This window comes from Podarcis filfolensis (assembly GCF_964270895.1).
Source record: "Podarcis filfolensis genome assembly, chromosome: 13".
Taxonomy (NCBI): Eukaryota; Metazoa; Chordata; class Lepidosauria; order Squamata; family Lacertidae; genus Podarcis; species Podarcis filfolensis.
In genome coordinates this window covers 35,746,143-35,772,701 of record NC_139615.1, presented here as the reverse complement: position 1 = coordinate 35,772,701, position 26,559 = coordinate 35,746,143, and the positions used below count along the sequence as shown (strand labels likewise).

General features: G+C 49.7%; 1 protein-coding gene across 4 annotated transcripts in view; it reads right to left on the bottom strand.

Annotated features, from left to right (window-relative positions):
- Positions 1–26,559, bottom strand: part of PLXDC1 (plexin domain containing 1) — a 73,428-nt gene that overhangs the window by 14,407 nt on the left and 32,462 nt on the right. For all 4 annotated transcript variants that reach the window (XM_083583167.1, XM_083583166.1, XM_083583168.1 and 1 more), the window contains 7 exons: positions 25,921–26,064; positions 23,859–23,928; positions 10,633–10,755; positions 9,300–9,418; positions 8,408–8,507; positions 7,276–7,371; positions 1,997–2,078 (listed from right to left, as the gene is read on the bottom strand). In XM_083583167.1, coding sequence (XP_083439293.1) covers positions 1,997–2,078; positions 7,276–7,371; positions 8,408–8,507; positions 9,300–9,418; positions 10,633–10,755; positions 23,859–23,928; positions 25,921–26,064 — 734 coding nt within the window. The remainder of the gene's footprint in view (positions 1–1,996; positions 2,079–7,275; positions 7,372–8,407; positions 8,508–9,299; positions 9,419–10,632; positions 10,756–23,858; positions 23,929–25,920; positions 26,065–26,559) is intronic.

Sequence of the window (26,559 nt, the reverse complement as noted above, 5' to 3'; positions counted from 1 at the left end):
CAAATAGGTAAAGGTAAAGGGACTCCTGACCATTAGGTCCAGTCGTGGCCGACTCTGGGGTTGCGGCGCTCATCTCACTTTCTTGGCCGAGGGAGCCGGCGTACAGCTTCCGGGTCATGTGGCCAGCATGACTAAGCCGCCTCTGGCGAACCAGAGCAGCACACGGAAACGCCGTTTACCTTCCCGCCGGAGCGGTACCTATTTATCTACTTGCACTGGCGTGCTTTCGAACTGCTAGGTTGGCAGGAGCAGGGACCGAGCAACGGGAGCTTACCCCGTCGCGGGGATTCGAACCCCCGACTTTCTGATTGGCAAGTCCTAGGCTCTGTGGTTTAACCCACAGCGCCACCCGTGTCCCTCTGCAGGCAAATAGCAAAATGCAAACATGACATGAAGGCAGGCAACATCATCGACCCCGCCATGTAGGAATCCCTCTGCAGACAACCACAGTGCCTGGAGACAGACAGACAGACTTACAGACCATGCATCCGCAGCAGTAACCAGAGGAGAAATGACAAGCACAGAGAGAAGCAACGCCATGGTGCGTCTGCAGTAGCACAACGGGATGCCTTCATCTGACCCAGCTGTAACAAAACATGTCTCTCCAGCCACAGTAGGTGCCCGACAGTTTGACTTCACCCCCAAAGGCACACCCCTCCACTGTCTCCTGAGACAGATGTGTGCCAACTAAGATCCTCCCAAGTCGGTGGTGAGGAACAAGCTATAAATTCACAGTAGCATGATGCTTTACCACCTTAGTGCATATGCAGAATTCTCAAATACTGTTCATTTATAATGACACAGAAGTTTGTCAGTGGATGTCCCACAAGGAATCAAAATAAAGCAAAAGCCAAGGCTTCATTTAAATAAAGCAAAGCCATCCTCCATTCCCAGTCGAACTATTGTTCTTTGCATCTGGTTACAACACTGGTTCTGGGCACTCTGAGAAGGAGTGGATTAACTCCCCATTTCTCATGGCACTTCCCACTTTGTTTGCTCTACAAACAAGACACCCCATTCCGCTAAGTCACGAAGCCGCTAGAATTTTTCTTCCTCCTCCTCTTCTTCTTCTTCTACTTCTTCTTCTTCTTCTCCTCCTCCTCCTCCTTCTTTATTAAATTTATATACCGCTCTATACCCGGGGGTCTCAGGGTGGTTCACAGAATAAAATCAAGATATAAAACCACAAAATACCTAATAAAAATAAAAACAACAGCCCAATACCACCACCACCCACAAAAGAACCCACATTTTAAAAGGGCATAGGATGTAGATCAGATCGACCAAACGCCTGGTTGGAAAGGAATGTTTTTGCCTGGTGCCGAAAGGTGTGTAATGAAGGCGCCAGGCAAACTTCTCTGAGGAGAGCATTCCACAGACTGGGAGCCACTGCAGAGAAGGCCCCGTTCTCGTGTTGCCACCCTCCGGGCCTCTCGAGGAGGAGGGACACGAAGGAGGGCCTCAGAAGATGACCTTGGTCTGGGTAGGTTCATATGGAAAGAGGCAGTCCTTGAGGTATTACGGTCCTGAGCCGTTTTAAGGCTTTATAGGTCAAAAACAGCACTTTGAATTGGGCCCGGAAACTAATTGGTAGCCAGTGCATACTTTCCTAAACTTGCTTTCGAAAAAGCTTGTAACTGAACCGCCCTCCCCACGAAAAAATATTTGCTACATCTTTATTCTGTCATAGTCCTGAATAAGTGTGGTGCAGGGCAATCAAGACAGGACTTTGGGGCAGAAATACAAACCGGCCGCTCAGTCGAATGAGTACAAGGGTTCCCATAGGGATGCCTTGCCACATTTTGAAGTAAGGGACATTGCCATCTAAAGAGGGAGGCTCCTTCTTCCCACCCCCCCACCCTGAGTTCATTAAGTCCCAGGGTCTAAAATTACCTAGCTGCACCATAAATGCACCATAAATAGGACAAGACTAGAGGGAGCTAATTTGATTCTCGAGGTGCGAATGTGCATCCCCTCCCACATTTGCGTGCCTTACCTCTGCAGGACATGACACCAGCTGCAGTTGAAGGTTAGGTCAGATGTGGTGCAAACTTCGCAGCTCTGGTGCTGGAGGCAAGCTGCAAAGGGAAAGAGGAAAAGCATGAGAGCTCCAAAACTTGCTTTCCAAAATGAGAGGAGCCAACGCAGAAGCCAGCCTGGAAGATGTGCTTTCTGAGTGTTGGATGGCTGGCTACCTGGGAGTCAAAAAGGTAAAGGGACCCCTGACCATTAGGTCCAGTTGTGGCCGACTCTGGGGTTGCGGCACTCATCTCGCTTTCTTGGCCGAGGGAGCCAAGCTTCCGGGTCATGTGGCCAGCATGACTAAGACGCTTCTGGCGAACCAGAGCAGTGCACGGAAACGCCGTTTACCTTCCCACCTATTTATCTACTTGCACTTCGACGTGCTTTCAAACTGCTAGGTTGGCAGGAGCAGGGACCGAGGAACGGGAGCTCACCCCGTCGAGGGGATTCGAACCGCCGACCTTCTGATCGGCAAGTCCTAGGCTCTGTGGATTAACCTACAGCGCCACCCGCGTCGGCTACCTGGGAGACCAGGGTTCAAATTCCCACTCAGCCACGAAGCTGACTGGGTGACTTTGGGCCAGTGACTGTCTCTCAGCCTAACCTACCACACAGGGTTGTTGTGAAGGATTAAATGAGGAGGGGGAGATAATTATGTCTGGCACTTTGAGCTCCTGGGGTGGGGGGAAGCTGGCATATAATGTGCAATAAATAAAGTTAGTGCGTGCAATTTTTATGCAAATCCGGCCTTCTTTTTTGGTGCTAAGTGGCCACTCTGTGCCGAACCTTCTTCCCTTGACTGCTGAGAAAGTTTGTGTGTTAATCTGAAACCATTTTCCTCACCCCACCCTGCAAATCTGACCCTACTCTCAAGGTCTTGGCCAGGGACACCCTCCCAGAATTCAAGAGAAATGAGGGTAAGCCGAGATGTTTCCTAACTTAAAAGTAAAAAACCTTTTGTTCCTCTTTTCCTGGAACAAACTGGTACGGAGCAATCTCTCAGAGTAGCAGCAAAAAGCTGGAAGCACTTGTGATTCTATTCATAACAGCAAAACGGGGGTGTGGGGGATGTATCCCAATCTCCTTCCATTGTGTTGGCAGCGGATTTTAACAAGCCTTTTTCCCTCAGGGAGAAGCATTCGGCATGTCACCGAAGAAAATAGTTTCACGCTGATTTCATCGATCACCCCTCGCTTGTTGCTTAGATCCGAAATTTTCCTGCAAGTGTCTCAACATGACTTCCATTCCATCTCAGCTCTTAAGGCCAAACAGGGAAGGCACGGACAGCTTAGTGGTGCCATCAAGGCAGGATTTGGGGGCAGAGGTCTAGGGCCCTACTCAGCGTAATGCGCAGGAGGGCTCCCAAATGTATAGGGCTGTTGGCTTTTAACACATTTTTTTTAAAAAAACTTTTTTTTATTAAAAATTAAAACAAAACATATTATCCAGAAACATATCATCCTTATCCCCCCCCCAATTTTTTCTCCCTCCTCCCACACAAAATCCACACACACACACACACCCCGGCTTCCCTCAGTTCCAGTCTCTGATTTCTCTAAGAATGCTGTTTTCTGCATGTTACACAGTTATATAGATCCTCAAACTATTTAGCTGATTATCATCAATAAAAAGTTTGTGAATGTTTATTCAAAGCCAGCCAAGTAGTCCAGTTCGCTTTGTTGCTTCTTCAAATGCTTTGTAAAGGGTTCCCATTCATCTTTAAAGTCACAGTTATCCTTGTCCCGTAGCTTATATGTCAATTTTGCCAGTTCTGTGGCTTTTAACACATTTTGACGTGATGCGCCTTGCCATCTAAAGCACACTGCCACCTACCAATACCTAGTGGCCCCACTGCAACAACTTTTTGTTTTATGTATATGAAAAAATCTGGTTTTTGTGTGGTTATTATGGAGGCGGTGAGAAAGACGTATACCGTCTAGAGCAGGCACCCCCAAACTGTGGCCCTCCAGATGTTTTGGCTTACAACTCCCATGATCCCTAGCTAACAGGACCAGTGGTCAGGGATGATGGGAATTGTAGTCCAAAACCTCTAGAGGACCAAAGGTTGGGGGTGCCTAGTTTAGAGCTCTCTGGACGTAAGGTGGGGTATGAAATGCAACATGTAGGAAAATCGTTTCCCCCGTTCCATTTTTAATAGTTACAAGTTTACATATCCACGCTTTTTTTAAAATATAGAGACTCTGATTTAAATCAGGGTGGGGCAAGAGTTAAAAGCAGGTGGACCAGCCAATTTTTTTTTTTACCCTTGTACAGGAGACTAGTTTCTACGCACAGAGCTCTCTGCCCTGCAACCAGACAACTGGAGAGTCATTATCCAAGTTCAAACACGCAATTCCAGCTGGGTGAAAAGACCTGAAGTGTGAAGCAGGGGCCGGCGAAGGGCGTGTCTTGAAGGGAGATCTGAGGGCCACAGAGAGGCCTGGGGGCCACATCCGTGCCATAGACTCTTTTCATCTGATTTTTGGTCCTCATTCCAAAGTGGTCATAAAAGACTTGTGGGGGGGTGGGGGGGTGGGTTTTTTTAACACAACAACGGCTTATTTTCTTCTCCCCCCCTTTTTACACAATTTCAGAGCGCTTATTTATAGCCTGTGCTGCAGCAGACTGAGCCTGCTGTTTGGGGTGTCATAAAACACCCAACAGATATGGCTTAAGCGCATAACCTTGGCATTTCCCGGACAGGTTTATCCTCCGCTGGGTATTTATGGAGGCAAGCAGGACGTTTTTGTTTTCCCTGGCATTGTCCTCGTGGGCTAAATGCTATCTCTTTAACCATCTCCTCTGTGATGCATCTCAAGGAGTGGAAGGTACAGAATGTGCTGCTGCGAAGACTGCTTACTGATTATTATTATTATTATTATTATTATTTCCCCTTTTTACTTTTTCATTTCATTTTTCATTCTTCCCCTTCTTCATCACAAATGGGGTTACAATAAACCAAGTCCATGAAAAGCCATTGAAATGTTAGAGAATGTGTCTTTAAAAAAATAAATAAACAAAAAACCAGCTGTTGGTTGAATACAGTGGTGCCCCGCAAGACGAATGCCTCGCAAGACGGAAAACTCGCTAGACGAAAGGGATTTCCGTTTTTTGAGCTGCTTCGCAAGACGAATTTCCCTATGGGCTTGCTTCGCAAGACGAAAACGTCTTGCAAGTTTGTTTCCTTTTTCTTAACACCGTTAATACAGTTGCGACTTGACTTCGAGGAGCAACTCATAGAATGCAGTGTACATAGTAGCCTTTTTTGAGGTTTTTAAAGACTTTGGTGATTTTTGAAGCTTTTCCAAAACTTCTTTTGCAGCCATTTGGTAAGTTAAGCTTTTAAAACTTTTTTTGGGGGGGTTGGATTTTGGGTTGGGGTGTTTGGAATTCAAGGACTTGGTGTTGGGGAGGGGTTTGCAAGAATCTGGAAGCTTGTGTGTGTTTTTTCTGCATTTTTATGATTTTCTGTGACCATTGGGGCACTCTGCTGTTCTTTTAAAAAAATCTGGATTTGAATTTCTGTGTGCTGGGTGGGTGGGGGAACAGTTGGGGAGGGGTTTGCAAGAATCTGGAAGCTTGTGGTTTTTTTCTGCATTTTTACGATTTTCTGTGACCACTGGGTCACTCTACTGTTTTTTTAAAAAAATTCTGGGTTTGAATTTTGAAATGCTCTTTACAGTATGTGTGAATTTAAAGAGCACTTAATAAACTCTTGTTGTACCAAATTTGGCTTTGTTTGGACTTTTTTTGACCATAGGAACGCATTAATTGATTTTCAATGCATTCCTATGGGATTTTGTGCTTCGAAAGACGAAAAATTCGCTAGACGAAAAAATTCGCAGAACGAATTAATTTCGTCTTGCGAGGCACCACTGTACATGATTGTTGGGGGGCTTTCCCCACTTTAATCAATGGGATCTTGCATCCTAGCTAGCTTCCAGTTTTTTAATGTCTGCAAAGCAGTGACAAACAACCAGAAGCCTCTGGTCACACCCACGTAATACATTTAAAGTGCATGGCTCCCCCCCCCAAAAAAAAACCCACACACAATGCTGGGAGTTGTAGCTTGTTAAGAGTGCTGGGAATAATAGTTCTGTGAGAGGTGAACCACACTGCCCAGGATTCTTTAGAGAAGTGGAGCCATGTGTTTTAAATGTATGATGTGGATGTGACCCTTGTCAAAAATCCACCTTGCAGTCAGCCCCCACTTTGGTCTCCCTGTCACATTCTAGTGGCCAACGTCTGGAGTTGCCACATGCTGAGTCAGATCAGGGAAGATCTCCCATAGCTCAGTGGCAGATCACATGTTTTGAGTGCAGAAGGACCCAAGATCAGTCCCCGGCATCTTCAGGTACAACTGCAGAAGCCTCTTGCCTGTAAAGGTAAAAGGTAAAGGAACCCTGGATGGTGAAGTCCACTCACAGGCGACTATGGGGTTGTGGCGCTCATCTCGCTTTTAGGCCGAGGAAGCCGGTGTTTGTCCACAGACAGCTTTCCGGGTCATGTGGCCAGCTTCTGGCGCAACGGGACAACGTGACAGAAACCACAGCGCACGGAAACGCCATTTACTTTCCTGCCACAGCGGTACCTGTTTATCTACTTGCACTGGCGTGCTTTCAAACTGCTAGGTTGGCAGGAGCTGGGACAGAGCAACGGGAGCTCACCCCATTGCAGGGATTTGAACCGCCGACCTTCCGATCGGCAAGCCCAAGAGGCTCAGCGGTTTAGACCACAGTGCCACCCGTGTCCCTGAACACCTGGACAGCTGCGTCCACTCAGTGCAGCGGTCTGAGTCAGTGTGGAGCATCTCCTTCCCTTCCTGTGTCCATGTAGCTCAGCATGGTCTCCTTTGATGGAGAGCAGATTTTTTTTATAAAAAATCCTCCAATGTGGCTACAAGCCACAACACTAACTTAATGTGGAGTTAGGCTGCAAGACTTCAGCAGGGAGGAGAATCTATGCACACATTTCCAGTTGTCTCCCTCAAATTCAAGGCTTTCTGCTATACTCAGCTATGGCTGCAAGTGGGGAAGTGGGAGAAGGCAAGAGCGAACTGAGGGATGCCCTTAGTCACAAAGAAGGAATATGAACAGCTCCCTTCTCTTCAAAACCCCCTGATAAATGCATCTTCGTATTGTCATCTTTACGCCCAGGAAGGCTTTCCTCACATACATCCTTATCTAACTCATGACAACAGTGCTTGAGACTCAGTGTGCTAGAGGCATGCTTCATAATGCGCTTCCGACTCACTGGGCAAGGGCACAAACTCCACAGCCGATGTGCTAGTGATCTTGCTGGTGTCCAGCTCCACTCGGTGATATTCATAGATGGTCCGACGGTGAGCTTCTGAAAAAAAGACAAAGATGGGGGTATTCAATTAAAGCGGGTCTCTGCCCTCTGTCTTGTGGGGCGCAGTCTCATATTGCAGTCATGCATATCTCTGCACGGTTAAATATGATTGTACAGCTCGTGAGCAGTTTTGGAGCACCTCTGGCATTTTAGGGGCTGGAAGAAAGCTTTTTGGACCCCAACTCCCTATATAGCAGGAGATCCCTGGACAATGTTGTATCCAGCTCCTCCCTTCTTTGGGTATTTACCGTATTTTTCGCTCCATAAGACACACTTTTTTCTTCCTAAAACGTAAGGGGAAATGTCTGTGCGTCTTATGGAACAATTGTGTAGTCCCTGGAGCTGAACTCTTCATGGCTACAGCCTGCACCCAAAAAATCATGCACCCACTGTTGCGTGGGGCCACAATGGCGCAAAAACGTGGTTACAAAGCACGGATTCACATGGATCCTCAGGATTTTTGCATTGGGCTACCCCAAACTCACTGTCTGTGGCCACAGCACGAACCACAAAAATCACACATCCACTGTTTCGTTCAGAATATTTTTTTTCTTGTTTTCCTCCTCTAAAAACTAGCTGCGTCTTATGGGCAGGTGCATCTTTTGGAGCGAAAAATACGGTATTTACTTGGCCAATAACCAGTTGAGCTCTCTTCTTTGGAATGCATATTCCCTTTTGCTTACTGCACAAGGGGTAGGAGATTATGGCTGGAGGTTGTTGGCTTATGGTGGTAGGCATGTCACTCAGCCCTGGCACTGTCTGTCTAAGATAAGAACCCATCAGAAGAATGGAGGAACCTCAGATGAGCCCTGCTGGAGGAGAGCAACGATCTATCTAGTCAAGCATCCTCTTTTCCACAGTGGCCAAGCAAATGCCTATGGGAAGCCCACAAGCAGGACAGGAGGACAATAGCTATCACCCTCTGCGGCTCTTCAGCAACTGGTCCTCTGAACTTGGAGCTCTCCAACCAATAAGTCTACCTGTCTAGGGATTCACTCCCATCCTTCTCCTCTTCCAAATAGCCCAGACTCACCAGGCACGCCAGGGGAGGAGTTACGGATCATGAAAGCATCTGAGAGTCCAGCTTTGACGGGATGTTGTGTAGAACTAATCTCCAGGACAGACATGGGGATCTGGAGCCAGGAAAGGGGAAAGAAGGCTTAGAAAATCCCATCCATGGCGTTAAAGAAAGGTAATTCCACACCCACTCTTAGAGTGTCTCTGCTCCTAAATGGCTAAGACTTTGATGAACTTCTTAGCAGAGGAAACAACAAAGAACTGGAGTCTCACCACACCTTTTAGTTCTGTGCTGTCATGCGTAGGCAAACTAAGGCCTGTGGGCTGGATCCAGCCCAATCACCTTCTAAATCTGGTCCACGGATGGTCCAGGAATCAGCATGTTTTTACATGAGTAGAATGTGTGCTTTTATTTAAATTGCATCTCTGGGTTATATGTGGGGCATAGGAATTCATTCTTTTCCCCCACCTTCAAAATATAATCCGCCCCCCCAAGGTCTGAGGGGCAGTGGACCGGCCCCCTGCTGAAAAAAATTGCTGACCCCTGACCTATATTTTATCTTTTAACCAAAAGATAAAAGATCATTCACTGACTAAAAGTGCTCAACCTGCAATGGCAAAGGTTAGTTTCCAATGATGGTTCCAGGCACATCACTCTGGGAAGAGCATTCTACAACCAGGAGCCACCACCCATAAGGCCTATATTCATATTGCCGCCGCCACCCCGCACCTCCCCGGAGGGATGGGGACGGACACACACACAAAGAAGGGCCTCAGATAATGAGCCTGGTTTAGGTAGATTCATGCAAGGAGAGGCGGTCTCTAAGGTATTGGTGTCTCAAGCTGCCTAAGGTGTTATAGGACAAAACCAGCACTTTGAATTGAGCCCAGAAACTAACTCCCCTCACCTCTTTGTAGCCAAAGACTATTCTGCCATCACTGTGCAGAGCTGCCTGGAAGTCAAAAGAGCCTCTGTCTTCTTTTCCTTCCAGGTACACTTGGTCCCACTGAACCACAAAGACTGTCCCTGAAGAGGAAGAAGAGCAGGAGAAGGGGTGATATGAGAAGGCCATTGGTTTACCCTAACAGCTGGCATGGGGACTAGGAACTTGAAACTTCTGCTATCATTCACAGATACAAGGAAGGAACTCATAAACCAACTAGCCATGCTCTCCGCCAAGAACAAGGCAGGGCCACCCACTTGCCCATAGATTAGCCCAACCCAGACTTTCCCATCTTGGTGCCTTGTGGACATTGCTGAACTACAATTCCCATCATCCCTGAACACTGGGCATGCTGTCTAGGGATAATGGGAGTTATCAATATCGTAAGTGTGAAATAAAGGCAAATTGAGTTGGTACTATAGTCAGAAGCGCCAGCTTCTCAACATGAGGGGGCTTGACACGACTTCCTGACATAATAATAATAATAATAATAATAATAATAATAATAATAATTATTATTATTATTATTATTTATACCCCACCCTCCCCAGCCAAGGCCAGGCTCAGAGCGGCTTACAAGCAATAATAAAAACAAGTTGAATGATCACAACTTAAAAACAAAATTAAAATACAACATTAAAATATTGAAACATTAAAATATTAAAATGTAGCCTCATCGCAGGAGAAGGAAAGGAAAAAAGAAAGGGAGGGAGGGAATCAAATTGGCTCCAAGCCAAAGGCCAGGCAGAACAACTCTGTCTTACAGGCCCTGCGGAAAGAAATCAGATCCTGCAGGGCCCTGGTCTCATGAGGCAGAGCGTTCCACCAGGCTGGAGTCAGTGTTGAAAAGGCCCTGGCTCTGGTTGAAGCCAATCTAACTTCCTTAGGGCCTGGGACCACTAGGGTGTTGCTATTTATGGACCTTGAGGCTCTCCGTGGGGCATACCAGGAGAGGCGGTCCCGTAGGTACGAGGGTCCTATCATGTATGCGATGTCGTAAGGAGTCAGGGGGCGGAGCTGAACACCCTCTGAATATTGATGGGACCTGGTCCCCTAAAAAGGGGGGGGGGCTCCAAAGTCCCTCTTCCCCCAGGAGCTGGCTCCTATGACTAGAGTCCAGCTATACCTCTCAATTGCAAAACAAACAGACCTGTGCGAAAAGCACCTAAGCAGAGAATTTTGGGTTTTCACATTTTGCTTTGCAAAATAAAGGCTGGTTCTAGTGTTAAACGAAACGGGAGATACTAAGTGCTCACAATGATTTTTTTCCCCAAGTGCGCACGTGAGAAGGACTCACCGTTGTCAAAGTATTTGACGGTGGAATTTCGAGAGTAGCTGGGGTTGAAGTTTGCCATGAGAGGTGCAACATACTGCGTCGCTGTCAGCATCCGATGAATGACGTCCCCCATGAAGATGAAGCCTAGCAAAGAGACCAAGGGAGGGAGGGAGCCAAGCTATTTTATATCACCATCTACAATCCTGTTGCCTTCTTCACCAGACTCCTAGGAACCCCAGGGTCACTTTCTAGAGAGCCAGAGTGCTGCAGTGACAGCAGTGGAAGCAGAATCAGAACTGCAGGGGCTCTTCAGGATAGTTACAGCTACACGCCCTCACAGCCGCAACCCCTTCTAAGAGTACACAACCTTCTTAGAATCTTACAATTATACAATAATAATAATTAGGAATGTGTTGCAACAATCAATGCAGATCTCCATGTCCTGCCTTTCAGCTAGGTCTACTATTTTCTGTACACATACATGGGCAAATGATTTGGAGAGTGGCAGTAACTTCTTTCAGAGTGACTTCAGTTTAAAAAAAGAAAAGAAAAAATTAATTGGTTTTTCAAACAAATACAAATACAATAACCATTAAACACTTATCCAGCTAATGATGTTTGCTTTATCCATTGTCTCTAGACCTACACTTATACATCTGACATTCAAACATATTACTTAACGTAACCCCTCCTCTGAGAATATTGAGTGGTTGGTGTAACAAGGTCTGATCACTGCAGATGGTGACAGCAGTCATGAAATTAAAGGATGCCTGCTTCTTGGGAGAAAAGCAGTGACAAACCTAGACAGCATCTTAAAAAGCAGACACATCACCTTGCCGACAAACGTCTGTATAGTTAAAGCTATGGTTTTCCCCGTAGTGATATATGGAAGTGAGAGCTGGACCATAAAGAAGGCTGATTGCCAAAGAATTGGTGCTTTTGAATTATGGTGCTGGAGGAAACTCTTGAGAGTCCCATGGACTGCAAGAAGATCACACCTATCCATTCTGAAGGAAATCAGCCCTGAGTGCTCACTGGAAGGACAGATCCTGAAGCTGAGGCTCCAATACTTTGGCCACCTCATGAGAAGAGAAGACTCCCTGGAAAAGACCCTGATTTTGGGAAAGATGGAGGGCACAAGGAGAACGGGACGACAGAGGACGAGATGGTTGGACAGTGTTCTCAAAGCTACCAGCATGAGTTTGACCAAGCTGCGGAAGGCAGTGGAAGACAGGAGTGCCTGGTGTGCTCTGGTCCATGGGGTCACGAAGAGTTGGACACGACTAAACGACTAAACAACAACACAACAAGGTCTACCTTTTTTTGCAAGGTGTCTCTGTTTGCTATGCGTTTAATTGCCCTCCTGTGTCTGGTGTGACGCCCAGACATTGCTGCATCCCATATATTCTTTTTTCCATATGTTCAGGGGCAGTAACCTAACTTGTGTTTCCCTTGAAGTTGCATTGCACACCATTCTGTGGAAACAGATGCACCTTGCGGCGTTTCTGTATTCCTAAAGGCTTAGCATGCAGAATCACTCCTCCTCAACGCTCTGTGGGCAAAAAGATTCCTGCATCGCGGGGTGTTGGGCTAGATGACCCATGTAAGTCAGTGTGGTGTAGTGGTTAAGAGCGGTGGACTTGTAATCTGGGGAACCGGGTTTGCGTCTCCGCTCCTCCACATGCAGCTGCTGGGTGACCTTGGGCTGGTTCTTTGAAGTCTCTCAGCCCCACTCACCTCACATAGTGTTTGTTGTGGAGGAGGAAGGGAAAGGAGGTTGTTAGCCGCTACGAGACTCCTTCGGGTAGTGATAAAGCGGGATATCAAATCCAAACTCTTCTACCTTCCAGCTCTACAATTCTATGATTCCCATGCGTTTTCTCCAGAGCGACCCTAGGAGCCAATCCTCAGTGGCTGACTCATCTCCTGATTGGCTCCAATGGGCACAAAGGGTGAGAAAACTTCTTCTCAGTGGCTAAAAAGGCTCCCTTTTCATACTGCTGATTGGATGGCTCTAGAACAGTGGAGACGGAAGCCCTGCTGCGCGCGCGCACACACACACACACACACACACACACACACAACTCAGGACCACTCTATTTTTTATTCCCACTCAGTTATGAAGCTCACTAAGTGACCTTAGACCAGTCACCATCTCTCAGCCTAACCTCCCTCACAGGGTTGTTGTGGAGAACGAGGGGAGAGGAACATGCACCCCCTATCACATACGTCAGAGGACGGGAAGCCCAGCCAGATGGGCGGGGTATCTATCAATCAATCAATCAATCAATCAATCAATCATTATTATTATTATTATTATTAAACATGCACTGCAACAAATAAATAAAACCCACTTTGCTAGCCACCAAACCAAAGGCATCAATGCTCTGGTGGGAGAAGGGGAGGGGAGGTGGGTTTTGCTTCAGCAGCAGCGTGAAGACATAAAATCATCAAGCCGACCACCTTGCTCAGCTACGAGGGAAACCTTTCAAGGCTCGCTGCTGTGCTGAAAACCTACAGGCTGCAGGATTTCAGAGCGGGGGGGGGGGCAAGCCATTCCAGTCCTCAGAGCTAGGCTAGCAGCACAGCTGCTGCCAGCTGGGCGGCGGAGGTGACGGCAAGGAAGGTGGAGAAACGAGAAGTTACAGTAAACACCACAGATAGATTCCAGATGTCGCCACAAGTGGGAGCGCAGGAGGTCCACAGAGGTCAGGAGGGGCAGAAGGATGAGTTGAGGCAGAACAGATTTTCAGAAGAAGCGATGGGGGTTGTGACTCACGCTTGCTCTGCGATCCGCCCGGTCTCGTGAACACAGAAACGTACGGAGCTGAAGCTATCTTATACCAAATCAAACAACTGGTCAATCTAGCTCAGTATTATTTACACTCTCCAAAAGGGAACATTCCCAGCCGTTCCTGGAAATGTTGGGAGACTGAAACTGGGACGTTCTGTGTGTGTAAAGCAAGTGCTCTTCTGCTTGACTGTGGGCAGCCCACGAAGTGACTTGGACATCAGGGATGCCCTCTGGCCGCCATTTGCCTGCCTTCTCTTTCAGCCCCTCATTCCAGAGCTTCTTGAAGCATCTCAGAATCATGGAATTGTAGAGTTGGAAGGGACCACGAGGGTCATCTAGTACAACCCCTTAGTATGCAGGAATCTTTCACTCAAGATTGGGGCTCAAACCTACGATTCTGAGATGAAGAGCCCTGTGTTCTATTGGCTGAGCTTGGTAGTAGGGCGGTCACTTTTGCATTGTGAGTGAGGAGCTGGGCATATAGAACTTGCACACAATTTGCATGTGCTATTTTTTATGAATAGATGTGTTATGTACTGAGTTGAATAGGATCCAAATGCAGCAGTCTGATTGGTCCTAGAACAATAGGATCCAAAATGCAGCAGCCTGATTGGTCCTAGAAGAATAGGATTCAGAATGCAGCAGTCTGATGGGTCCTAGAACAATGCAGCAGTATGATTGGTCACAGCAGCCACCCAATCCAGCTCCAGGTGGAAGTGAATCTGCAACCTGATTGGCCTACAGGAGAATCCAGGAATTATAATAATAATAATAATAATTTTTTTTATACCCCGCCCTCCCCAGCCAAGGCCGGGCTCAGAGCGGCTTACAAGCAATAATAAAACAAGATTAATGATTACAACTTAAAAACAAAATTAAAATACAACATTAAAATAATGGAACATTAAAATATTAAAATGTAGCCTCATCGCAGGAGGAGAAGGAAAAGAAAAAAGAAAGAGAGCGAGGGAGGGAATCAAATTGGCTCCAAGCCAAAGGCCAGGGGGAACAACTCTGTCTTATAGGCCCTGCGGAAAGAAATCAGATCCTGCAGGGCCTTGGTCTCATGAGGCAGAGCGTTCCACCAGGCCGGAGCCAGAGTTGAAAAGGCCCTGGCTCTGGTTGAGGCCAATCTAACTTCCTTAGGGCCTGGGACCACTAGGGCTTTGTTATTTATGGACCTTGAGGCTCTCCATGGGGCATACCAGGAGAGGCGGTCCCGTAGGTACGAGGGTCCTAGTCCGTGAAGGGCTTTAAAGGTCAAAAGCAGCACCTTAAATCTGACCCTGTACTCCACCGGGAGCCACTGCAGCTTGAAAAGCACTGGGTGAATATGCTCCCATGGCAGAGACCCCGTGAGGAGCCTCGCTGCAGCATTCTGTACCTGCTGGAGTTTCTGGGACAGCTTCAAGGGCAGCCCCGCATAGAGCGAATTACAGTAGTCAAGCCTGGAGATGACCGTCGCATGGATCACTGTGGCCAGGTTGGGGCGGGAAAGGTAAGGGACCAACTGCTTGATGCGGCGAAGGTGGAAAAATGTCGCCTTGGCTGTTGCTGTAACTTGCGCCTCCATAGAAAGGGAGGCGTCAAGGATTACACCTGTCAGGGCTACCCTAGGTCCCAGCTCACAAAGGACCAACGCTGCTTCGTTGTTAAGTATAAAAGCCTTTATTGAAGTTCAGTTTCACTTCCAGAGCCGCAGCGCGCAGCCCCACGTCTAAAGTGTCAGACCACTGATGCTCCGTCTGAGTCTCCTCCCCCTTGACACCAATTTAAGAGTCTAGCCTTGCTCCACCTTCTCCGCTGCTCCTTCCTCCTCTGGGTCCGCCTGCCCGCCGGGGTTCCGCCCTTTCTAGCCTCTTCTCCCGCTGATTCCCCTGAGCCTTCTCCCTCCCTCCGGCGGGCTTTAGGAGCTGGTTCCCCATCCGGGTCTCCTGCTGTTCCGCGCGCCTGCACATTTGAACTTGGCGCGCGCGCCCAGCCAGCAACTTTCCTCCTGACCGTTCCACTGCTGCTGTCACTGCTTCCCCCATCGGGGGGGCTAGCTGCAACTGACCTCCCCTCCGTTGGAGGCGTGGTCAGCCCTGACTCCCTCTCTGGAGGAGACACTGCTCCTGACACATGTGACTCCTCCCCCCCACTACGCTCTGGTGGGGAAACTGGTCCTGATCCTCCACTGCTGCTTTGGGGTTCCCCTCTGGCTCCTTGTTTCTGGTGCGTCCCCCCTGGGACCCCCCTTGCCCTGACCATCGGCGCCCCCTTCTGGGAATCTTCTGATTCGCTGGAGAAGCTCATGGAATCTCTCGGGCCACTGTCATACTCCCCTACGCTGCCCTCGGATTCTTCCCCTTCGCTCTCCCAATCCTCTCTCCCCAGTGCTCCTGCTCCTGATTCCCTGACATCCATCCCCCCCTCGAAGCCCCCCCTTCCCCCCTCCCCCTCTTCGGGTGTGGGTTCCGGGTGCTCCAGTCCAGTGGGTGTGAGTGCGGGATACCATTCTTCCCCCCTGGTGTGTAGCCGGTCCACTGGATCCGGCCCAACCGCAACGGGCTCGTCGACGTCGATTTCCTCTGCTTCCATCTCTCTGCTGATGTGCTCGAATCCAGGATCCTCCCCCAACACGTCCATGTCCTCCCCTCCCCCGGGTACCTCTGGTGAGACAGCTTGCAAAGGTCCCCGCAGCAGCTCCCTGCGCCACCCCACCTCCGGTTGAGTGTCCCACCAATAGGAGCGGTCTGTGGCAAACCCCGAGAGAGACCCCTCCGAGGAGCTAGTGTCTGGCGTCGTCTCTTCAGCTGATGAAAAACCCTGGAACGTACTGGCTGACAGTGTGGGCGTGAAGAGCCAGTCGTCGAAATACTCTGCCGGCATAGGTCTGTGTGGGAAGAGTGCATGGAACTCGTCTTTAAGATAGTGCTCCTCCACGGCATAGCACGGTACCCACCTGTTGGCACTGGCTGGGGTACCTTCCCTGGCGAGGAGGTATTCCACCCCCTCTTCCCCCCACCTCGAGTCCAAAATCTCCGTGACCTCGTTGAGTGGCGTCGCCCTCCGTGACCCCTCCCTCTTCGGAGATTCACTAAGTGTGTCTGGCGCGTTCCCTGTCGCCTGAAACCTGTGGGGTTCCCTGTAGGGTGTGAGCACTGACCTATGAAAGACTGGGTGCATTCTGGAGCCCTCCGGGAGTGTCAACCGGAAGGCCACTGGATTGATTTGCGCCGCGACCTGGTAAGGTCCCAGCTGCTTGTGCTTGAGCTTCCTCTTAGCTAGCGTCCTGGCCGGCACTGCCTGGGCTGCTAACCAGACCCAGTCCCCCACCTGAATGTCCTCCCCGACCCTCCTGTGCTTGTCTGCCTGCATTTTGTAGGCGTGTTTCGCCAGTTCCAATTGCCTGCGGAGTTGCTCGTGGACCTCCTGTAACTCTGCTGCTAAGTGCTCTGCTCCCCTTGGCTCCCCCTCCCCCTTCGTCTCTAACCCTGGGAAAGTTCTGGGATGCCGCCCATTATTGGCGAAGAACGGTGTCACTCCCGTAGACCCGTGCTTCGTGTTGTTGTAGGCAAACTCGGCCAGCGGTAGGTAGTCCACCCAGGTCGAGGGTTGTTGATTGGCGTAGCATCGCAGGTACTGCTGCATGATGGCGTTGACCCTCTCCGCTTGTCCGTTGGTCTGCGGGTGTCGTGCCGACGCTAAGTTGATCTTGACGTTCAGGATGCCCAGCAGCTTCTGCCAGAAGCTCGAGACGAATTGGCGACCCCGGTCGGACAGGATGGACCGCGGCAAGCCGTGAGCTTTGAACACGTGGTCTATGAACAGCTTGGCGGTCTGTTCCGCTGTGGCCACCTTCGCGCACGGAATAAAGTGTGCCATCTTGGTGAACATGTCTACGACCACGAGCACCGCTGTTTTGCCTCGCGAGCTGGGCAGATCTGTGACAAAGTCCAGGGCCACTCTCTCCCACGGTTCGAGCGGCGTCTGTAGGGGTTCTAGTAGACCCGCTGGCTTCCTGTGTACTGGCTTGGCCCTTTGGCAGGTGTCACACCTGGAGACGTAATCCGCGACTTCTCCCCTCACCTTGGGCCACCAAAAGTCTCTGGTTACTAATTCCGCCGTTTTGTCCTTGCCGAAGTGCCCAGCGCTGGGCGCGTCGTGTAGCTGCTGCAAGACTTTCGCGCGGAGGTCGTCTCCGGGCACGTAGAGAGCCCCTTTGCGGATGAGCAGTCCGTCTCGTATCTGGAACTCGTCGTCCTTCGCTGTGCCTCTTCGCACCTCCTCCATCTTGGATTGTGCGAACGAATCCGTCTGCAGCGCTCGACGCACCGCGTCCAGGTCCACGGCAGCTGAAGCGCACGCCCACGCTTTCGGTGCGAAAATGTGCTTGGCCGCCACCGGCGCCGCTTCCTCGAGATACTGCGGCTTCCTGGATAGTGCATCCGCCATGACGTTGTTGTCTCCCGGGATGTATTCTATCCGGAAATCGAAATCCGCAAAGAACTCCGCCCAGCGGATGTGTCTCTGGTTCAGGAACCGCGCCGTGCGCCAGTACTCCAGGTTCTTATGGTCCGTGCGGACTTGCACTGTGTGTCTGGCTCCAACGAGGAAGTGCCGCCACGCCCTGAAAGCTGCATGAATGGCCAGCAACTCCCTGTCCCAGATGGTGTAGTTCTGTTCCGCCTTGCTGAGTTTCCTGGAGTAGAATGCGCACGGCCTCCATTCCCCTTGCGGATCTTGCTGCAACAGGACGGCCCCCACTGCTCTGTCTGAGGCGTCCGTCTCAACCCTCATTGGTCTGCTGGGGTTTACATGTAGCAGCTGTTCTTCGGACGCGAAGAGACGCTTGAGTCTCCGAAAGGACTGCTCCGCCTGGTCCGTCCAGGTGAACTTCTTCTTCTTGGAGCTGAGGGTGTCCGTGATGGCCGCCGTCTCCTTCGCGAACCCTTTGATGAACTTGCGATAAAAGTTGGCGAAGCCGACGAACCTCTGGACCTCCTTCCGATTGCGCGGGCTCTTCCAGTCCAACACCGCGCGGACCTTGGCGCTGTCCATGGCGAGTCCCTTGTCGGACAGCTTGTAGCCCAGAAAATCCACCTCCGTCATGTCGAACTGGCACTTCTCTAATTTGGCGTAAAGTCTGTGCTCCCGTAGCCTCTGCAGGACCTCCTTGACGTCCCTCTCGTGAGCCTCCTGCGATTCCGAGAAGATCAGGATATCGTCCAGGAAGCAGACGCACTTCTTGTAGAGGAGTCCCGCTAACACGTGATGCATGAAAGCTTGGAAGGTATGGGAGCCATTTTGCAGACCAAAAGGCATTACGCGATATTCATAGGTGCCTAAAGGTGTAAACATGGCTGTCTTCCACTCATCGCCCTCCCGCATGCGTATAAGGTTGTACGCCCCTCGTAGATCCAACTTGGTGAAGATCCGTCCCTTCCTCACCGTCGCGAGCAGGTCGTCGATCTTGGGCATGGGGAATGCTGCGGGCTTTGTTTTGGAATTTATGGTCCTAAAATCAACTATGAGTCTCCGTTGGGGCGTGTCCTTCTTCTTCACGAAAAACACGGGACTGCCCCCCACTGCTTTAGATTCTTGGATGAACCCCCGCTTCAAGTTGTGATCTATGAACTCCCTGAGTTCTTGCAGTTCATCTTCAGACATGGAATACAGTTTCCCAGTCGGCAGCGTCGCTCCCGGCAGGAGGTCAATCTTGCAGTCGTAAGGCCTGTGGGGAGGCAGCTTATCCGCTTCCCTCTCGCAGAAGACCTCCAAAAACTCCTTGTACTTGTTGGGTACCGCTTGCACCATGCCTAGGTGTAGCTGCGGTTCATCCTCTTGCCCCTCCTCCTCCTGGCGGGTCTGGATGCAGTGTTCTGCGCAGTAGGAGGAACAGAAGGTCAACTGCCGCTGGTACCATGCCAATGCCGGGCTGTGCCTATCCAGCCAACTCATACCCAACACTATGGGCGTGTCCGACAGGTGGGTGACGTTGAAGCTGATGACTTCGCGGTGGTTTCCAATTTGCATCACCATCGGTGGTGTTTGCTGTACCACCTCTCCTCCCAGTAGCTTCCTGCCATCGACCGTGACGACGTTTAGGGGCATCGTGGCTGGCATGAGTGCTATGCGATGTTGCTTGATAAAGTCCACTCCAATAAAGTCTGCGTTGCTCCCAGAGTCAATGGTTATTGGTACTTGCATGGTGTGCCCATTGGGCAACTGGAGCGATGCGGTGAGTTGCACCACTGGTTTGGGTGGGAGGGGGTCTGTGGGCTGTAAAATCTCTGGGGACTGCTTCACTGACTTGCCTGGTTGGGCCCCAGTGGCTCTGTTTCCAACCAGGCTTCTTCTTCCCCCTGCAGCTGTTTCAGCTGCTCACCTGTTCCCTTTACTGTTGCTGAGGCTGCAGTGTGCTTCTGGAGCCTCTGGGGACACTCTTTGGCCATGTGCTGTGCACTGTCGCAGATGTAACACTTCCTGGTCCCTCTAGGAGCCTTCCCCTTGACTGCTCCCGGTGTTTGGGCTCTGCTGGCAGTCTGAGCCCTTGCACCACCAATCTCCATCGGCTCTTCTCCCCTTCCCAAAGGAGGCATGGACAGCGCCCGCCCCGCCTCTCTGGGAAAGAAAGGGGTTGTCCTGGCTGGGGTGCTTCCCTTACGTCCTTCCAGGCGCACACCAATTGCCAACGCTCTTTGGGCAACTTCTTGGGTATTTTGGGGTCTTTCTCCTCTTGCCAGTTCATCTTTCACCTCTCCACTTAGCCCCTCCCAGAACAGGTCTCTGACAGCAATGGAGTCCTTCTCCCAGCCCAGCACGTTCAGTAAGGCAAAAAAGCGCGAGTGATACTGCCTCACCGTCGCTTTCCCTTGCTGTAGTCCATGCATTTCCCTCCGAGCAATATCTACATCTACCGTAGATTTAAAGCAAGCGTCCATAGCTTTGATAAATGCATCGGAATCTTTGAGGGCAGGGTCTTTTTCGCGCCACAAATTCCGCAGCCACGCTTTTGCTTCCCCATGCAAATGAGTGATTATGAAGCCCACCTTCTCTTCCTCATCTCTAAAGTCTTTCCGAAGCAAATTGAGCGCGTAAACCACGTCAGCTCTGAAGTTAGGGTATTGCTGCAGGTTCCCATCAAAGTGCGCCACCAGGCTGCCCCCCCTCTTCCCGAGGCCAACTCCCTCCGGTTTGGGTCCTGGCAGCCCCTCTTTCCCCCAACGGTCCCACCTGGCTTGCAGATCCCGGCAGAGCGCTACTGCTTCTTCTTCTCTTTTCCTGGATGCTGCTACTTCCGCGTAAAGCGTCGTGACTGCTTCTTGCAGTTCTTTCACCTGGCTCTCTGTAGTCATCTTTGCCTATCTTCGTGAGCTCGCAAAACACCAAGTCTTGCCCCTCGCTGCACCAACTCACGCTGCGAGGTTTTTATGAGAGACGGAGCATACTGTCAGGGCTACCCTAGGTCCCAGCTCACAAAGGACCAACGCTGCTTCGTTGTTAAGTATAAAAGCCTTTATTGAAGTTCAGTTTCACTTCCAGAGCCGCAGCGCGCAGCCCCACGTCTAAAGTGTCAGACCACTGATGCTCCGTCTGAGTCTCCTCCCCCTTGACACCAATTTAAGAGTCTAGCCTTGCTCCACCTTCTCCGCTGCTCCTTCCTCCTCTGGGTCCGCCTGCCCGCCGGGGTTCCGCCCTTTCTAGCCTCTTCTCCCGCTGATTCCCCTGAGCCTTCTCCCTCCCTCCGGCGGGCTTTAGGAGCTGGTTCCCCATCCGGGTCTCCTGCTGTTCCGCGCGCCTGCACATTTGAACTTGGCGCGCGCGCCCAGCCAGCAACTTTCCTCCTGACCGTTCCACTGCTGCTGTCACTGCTTCCCCCATCGGGGGGGCTAGCTGCAACTGACCTCCCCTCCGTTGGAGGCGTGGTCAGCCCTGACTCCCTCTCTGGAGGAGACACTGCTCCTGACACATGTGACTCCTCCCCCCCACTACGCTCTGGTGGGGAAACTGGTCCTGATCCTCCACTGCTGCTTTGGGGTTCCCCTCTGGCTCCTTGTTTCTGGTGCGTCCCCCCTGGGACCCCCCTTGCCCTGACCATCGGCGCCCCCTTCTGGGAATCTTCTGATTCGCTGGAGAAGCTCATGGAATCTCTCGGGCCACTGTCATACTCCCCTACGCTGCCCTCGGATTCTTCCCCTTCGCTCTCCCAATCCTCTCTCCCCAGTGCTCCTGCTCCTGATTCCCTGACAACACCCAAACTCTTAATGGAAGGCAATGGCACTAATTGGGCCCCCGCAAGAGAAGGGAGTTGGTCCCTCATCCCCATGCCATCCCGACCTAGCCATAGGACCTCTGTCTTTGAAGGATTTAGTTTCAATCGGCTCCCACGAAACCATCCAGCCACAGCTTCCAAGCATCTGGTCAGTGTGTTCGGGGCCGAGTCAGTGTGGCCATCCATCAGCAGATAGAGCTGAGTGTCATCAGCATATTGGTGACAGCCCAGCCCAAAGCTCCGGATAATCTGGGCAAGGGGGCGCATAAAGATGTTAAAAAGCATCGGGGAGAGAATTGCACCCTGCGGCACTCCACACACCAAGGAGTGGCGCGGCGACATTTCCCTCCCTAGTGCCACCCTCTGTCCCTGACCAGAGATAAAAGAGCACAGCCAGTTACGGGCTATGCCCTTTATCCCCACATCTACGAGGCGGTGGTCCAGAAGATCATGATCGACCATGTCAAAGGCTGCTGACAAATCTAAAAGGATCAGCAGTCCTGACCCGCCTCGATCCAGTTGTCTACGGAGATCATCTGTTAGGGCAACCAGAGCTGTCTCCGTCCCAAAACCAGGACGGAAACCGGACTGAAATGGATCTAATGCCGATGTTTCCTCCAGAAACCTACCAAGCTGTTCAGCAACCGCTCTCTCAATTACCTTACCCAGGTATGGAAGATTTGAAACTGGGCGGTAATTGGATAGGTCTAAGGGATCTAATGAAGTTTTCTTTAAGAGTGGACACACCACTGCTTCCTTCAGTTGCCCTGGGAATGTCCCCGTGTCAAGGGACAAATTGATAATTTCAACCAGGGCGGTCCGCGCAACATCTGGACACTCCCTAATCAGCCAAGACGGGCACGGATCAAGGAGGCAGGTGGTGGGTCTACCAACTTGGAGGAATCCATCCACATCAGTAGGGAGTATCCGATCGAAATGGTCCAACACTGGACCTGAAGTCAGTCGAGGGGCCTCCAGTTCAGTCACTGTATCTAAATTGGCAGGGAGGTCACGGCGGAGCAACAGGACTTTCTCCGCAAAAAAGCTCGCAAATGCCTCACAGCTGTGGGTCGAATTTGTGCTTAAATTAGCCAATCATGTGCAGCCCATTGTGTAAATAATGCATATAAAGCAGATATTTGGGGGGAACTTTCATTCCTCACTACTATGAGCTGAATAAAGAGCATGAAATCCACACTCGACTCAGAGTATATTTCAAGATGCAAGAGCAGAAATTATTGCTATGGTTTAAATAGAAATAAAGTCACATCTCTCCGTAGAATGTGACCAGGTGACCTGGGTGCCCACTAAGTCTGTTGTCCAGGTTGCTGGTGAGCAACGTTAAGGCCCCTCCTGCCCTCCCTTCTCATGGGTCTTTATCTCTAAGCTGGACTTGGACTGGCCAGCTTTTCAAATAGAGGGCTGTCCTTGGGAAAAAATAGGACACACAGACACCCTACTTGGAAGGAGGGAGAGCATACGAATGAGAATAATTTCTGGTAATTATCAATTTGCTTTCCTTCTAGGCCAGGAGACTGCAGCCTTCCAGCTGCTGTTGGACTCCACCTCCCATCAGCCCCAAACACCATAGACCAGTGACAAGGGATGATGGGAGTTGTAGTCTGGAGGGTCACAGGTTCCCCAATGATGTTATGCACAACTGTCAACTTTCAGATTTGAAAATAAGGGATCAGCAGCCTCACCTTTCTCGGGGACAGTCTACAGGATATCTAACAATCCGGGATAGCAATGGGAAGCAGCGGGAAACGGTGCTTGAATAAGGGAATTTCCCGCAAAAAAAGGGAAGGTTGACAGCTATGATGTTATGTGGAAAATCCAGGCCAGGGCACATGAGTAAGTGAAATAAATTATCATATTGCAGGTTCACTTCAGTGTCCCCCTTCAATCACTGCTTTCCCCCCCCCCCCATTTCAGGAAGCAGAAGTATAGAGCCTAGTCTTGCTGGAAAGGCAACAGTGAGATTGGCCGGAGTGGGGCAAAACCAGGCCCACACTTCCCACCCAAAGTGGCTGCAGTCCAAGCACTTAGGGTAAAGGAATGGGGATATCACAAAGGACGTTGCCATGTTGCTTCTAGTACCTTTGTACAGGCACTCCTCACCCCCCTCAGTATTCTGAAAATCTTTGCAAAAAACCAGCATCCCTTAAACCCAATGTGGTACCCAGTGAAGCTCACCTCCGGTTGCTATGGTGACTTGCCGCAGGTAATGCCCATAGAAGGGGAAGTCAAATGATAGGATGACTCTCTGTAGGAGGATAGATGGGAATAACAGCGTTAAGACAGGAGGCTTGTTGGGTGATATGTTGAGCGTGTTCACGACCCCAAATTTCCACAGGGTTCAAGATCAAATGGAGGAACTTGTAAGCGTACAAATATAGGCTTGAGCATTAAGGAATGGTGGGGACGGAATCCAGATTCTGTGCCAAGGAAAGCCAGTAATTAAACTAAATGCTTGCAAATTAAGCAGATGTGCATGTATTTACCTACTGGCATAATTTATTCTGTTTCTGCTCATCACAGAGAGGGGCAAGGAGCTTTGCAAAATACAGGGGTTACACCCCAGCCCCTCCTCTGGCTTCTGAGAATTTGTCAAGAACTGCAGGTATATTTTCCAGCCCATCTTTGCTGCCATTTATTATACGTATATAAAACGAGGCTGAGATTCTTAAGGTGCTGAATCCTACTACACTTGTGTGAGGCTTTACTGGAAATACAGCTCACATTCCTGGGGTACAGATTTCGTTGGTGGAGGGCAAGATGTTGGCACAAATGGGCTCCTCTTCTCAAGATGAAACCCTTGATGGAGGAGTGCAACCCTTGTGTGAATTCATTCGTGCAAATAATAAGTGATCCAACAAATTCATAAAACTATTCCCCCTAACTTGCAACACTTTATTCTCCGTGTATTCCCCTATAATAAAAAGGCTCTATTGTTATGTGCAGTCTCCACCTCCCTCCCCTTGGAAGTTCATTTAATTTTAAGGTTTCACTCAAAATATTGGAGAAAATATGATCCATTTGGGTGGAGGGGGAAAGGACAACACAGCCAAGATATTGGTGTAGGTCTGTGTTTATGTAAATGTCCCAGACAAAAAACACATGGTGTTAACTCATACAATACCTGCACAACATATGCTATCGCTACAGTGAAGATAAGCAATCTTTCTGTATTTTTCTTTTCTTTTCAGTACCTCTCCGGGATGTGAAGGTATTTTGTAAATTAACCTTTCAGTTAAGGTTTATGTCTGCGCTACGTTGTAGTAATACAATTTGTATCGGATTATTATGGTTCCTCCACTTCTATCGCATTTTAGACTGTTTTCAGTAAACTGCTTTGAGCACAAATGTATTTGTAGGAAATGCGGTAATTAAATAAACTGGCTATGACTGTGACTAAGAGTTTATGAGTTTAGAAAAATCAATGGCCAAGGCTTTAGAATTCTGTGAGATGCCTGCGCAGAGAAGAATAGGCTGACAACACAATTGCTGATTTATGTTGCTGCTGCAGTTATAAGATAAGCAGATGTTTTAGTATTGATTTGCTGGTAACACCTCATAGGAGCTCAGGAATGGCTAGTTAGCAGCATAGTGCTAAACCATGGTTTGTTCAAGTTGTTTGTTTAACAAACCATGAGTTAATCACAAGTTGTCCTACAGGCAGTAAAAGAAACCATGGCTTGTTTCCAACATGTTACTTTGTTTTCCAGCTCCTCTTCCCTTGTGCTTTTGTAGTTAGATGAGTGTCTGGGTGGCATCATCAAACAAACCATGGTTAGGAAAGGGTGAGGGTTTTACACGTAATACTACGCCATGATTAAAACAAACCAAAGCTCATAAACCAACAGCAAATCACACTTAAACTTCCTGTCAGGTCTCACACCTGCTAAACCATAGCTTAACAAACCATAGTTTAGTGTTTTGTGTTATGTGCAGAAATACCTGCGTTTCCTTATGCCGATACAGCAGTTAAAAGAAGATGTTCGCATTTCAGCCCTCAAATTTTTTTTAACATAGGTAGAGGGAAGCCAAAATATGACGAGATGGAATGTTTTCTAGTCAGCTTTTCCCTGTACCGTAAAACTTCACCTATTTTCTATCAAAATCTTGGACACTAATCGCGGTTTGGAGGGAAAGGACAACCAAAGCAAAGTGGCTGGAAATGCAATGGCAGGTTGTTGGTAGCAATGGATACATAGACAGGTAAGCACATAGCCAACAGGTGAAAAGAGATGCTCACCGAGGCTTGCCTATGCGTATTGGAGAGGATTCCATGGACTTTGACTTGGCTCCTGTTGGCTGCTGTAACTTCTACCCATAGTTCCTTGGCTCGCGCTTCACTTGGACCGTACGTTCGAGATATATAGTAGTTGTGGTTGTCTTCCTGAGTAGAGAGAAACAGTTGTGGTAACTACAGGGATAAGGCGCACCCGTTGCCAAAGCAGTTCATCTCCCATCGAAACATCCAGATGTGTGTGCGAGGGTGGGCAGATGATGATGATGATGATGATGATGAAGAAGAAGAAGAAGAGGAGGAGGAGGAGGAGGAGGAGGAGGAGGAGGAGGAGGTGGAGGAGAAGGAGAAGGAGGAGGAGGAGGAGGAGGAGGAGGAGGAGAAGTTTGGACTTGATATCCCGCCTTTCACTCCCCTTAAGGAGTCTCAAAGCAGCTAACAACCTCCTTTCCCTTCCTCCCCCACAACAAACACTCTGTGAGGTGAGTGAGGCTGAGAGACTTCAGAGAAGTGTGACTAGCCCAAGGTCACCCAGCAGCTGCATGTGGAGGAGCGGAGACGCGAACCCGGTTCACCAGATTACGAGTCCACCGCTCTTAACCACTACACCACACTGGATGAAAAAGAGGTCAAAGCTCCTACACC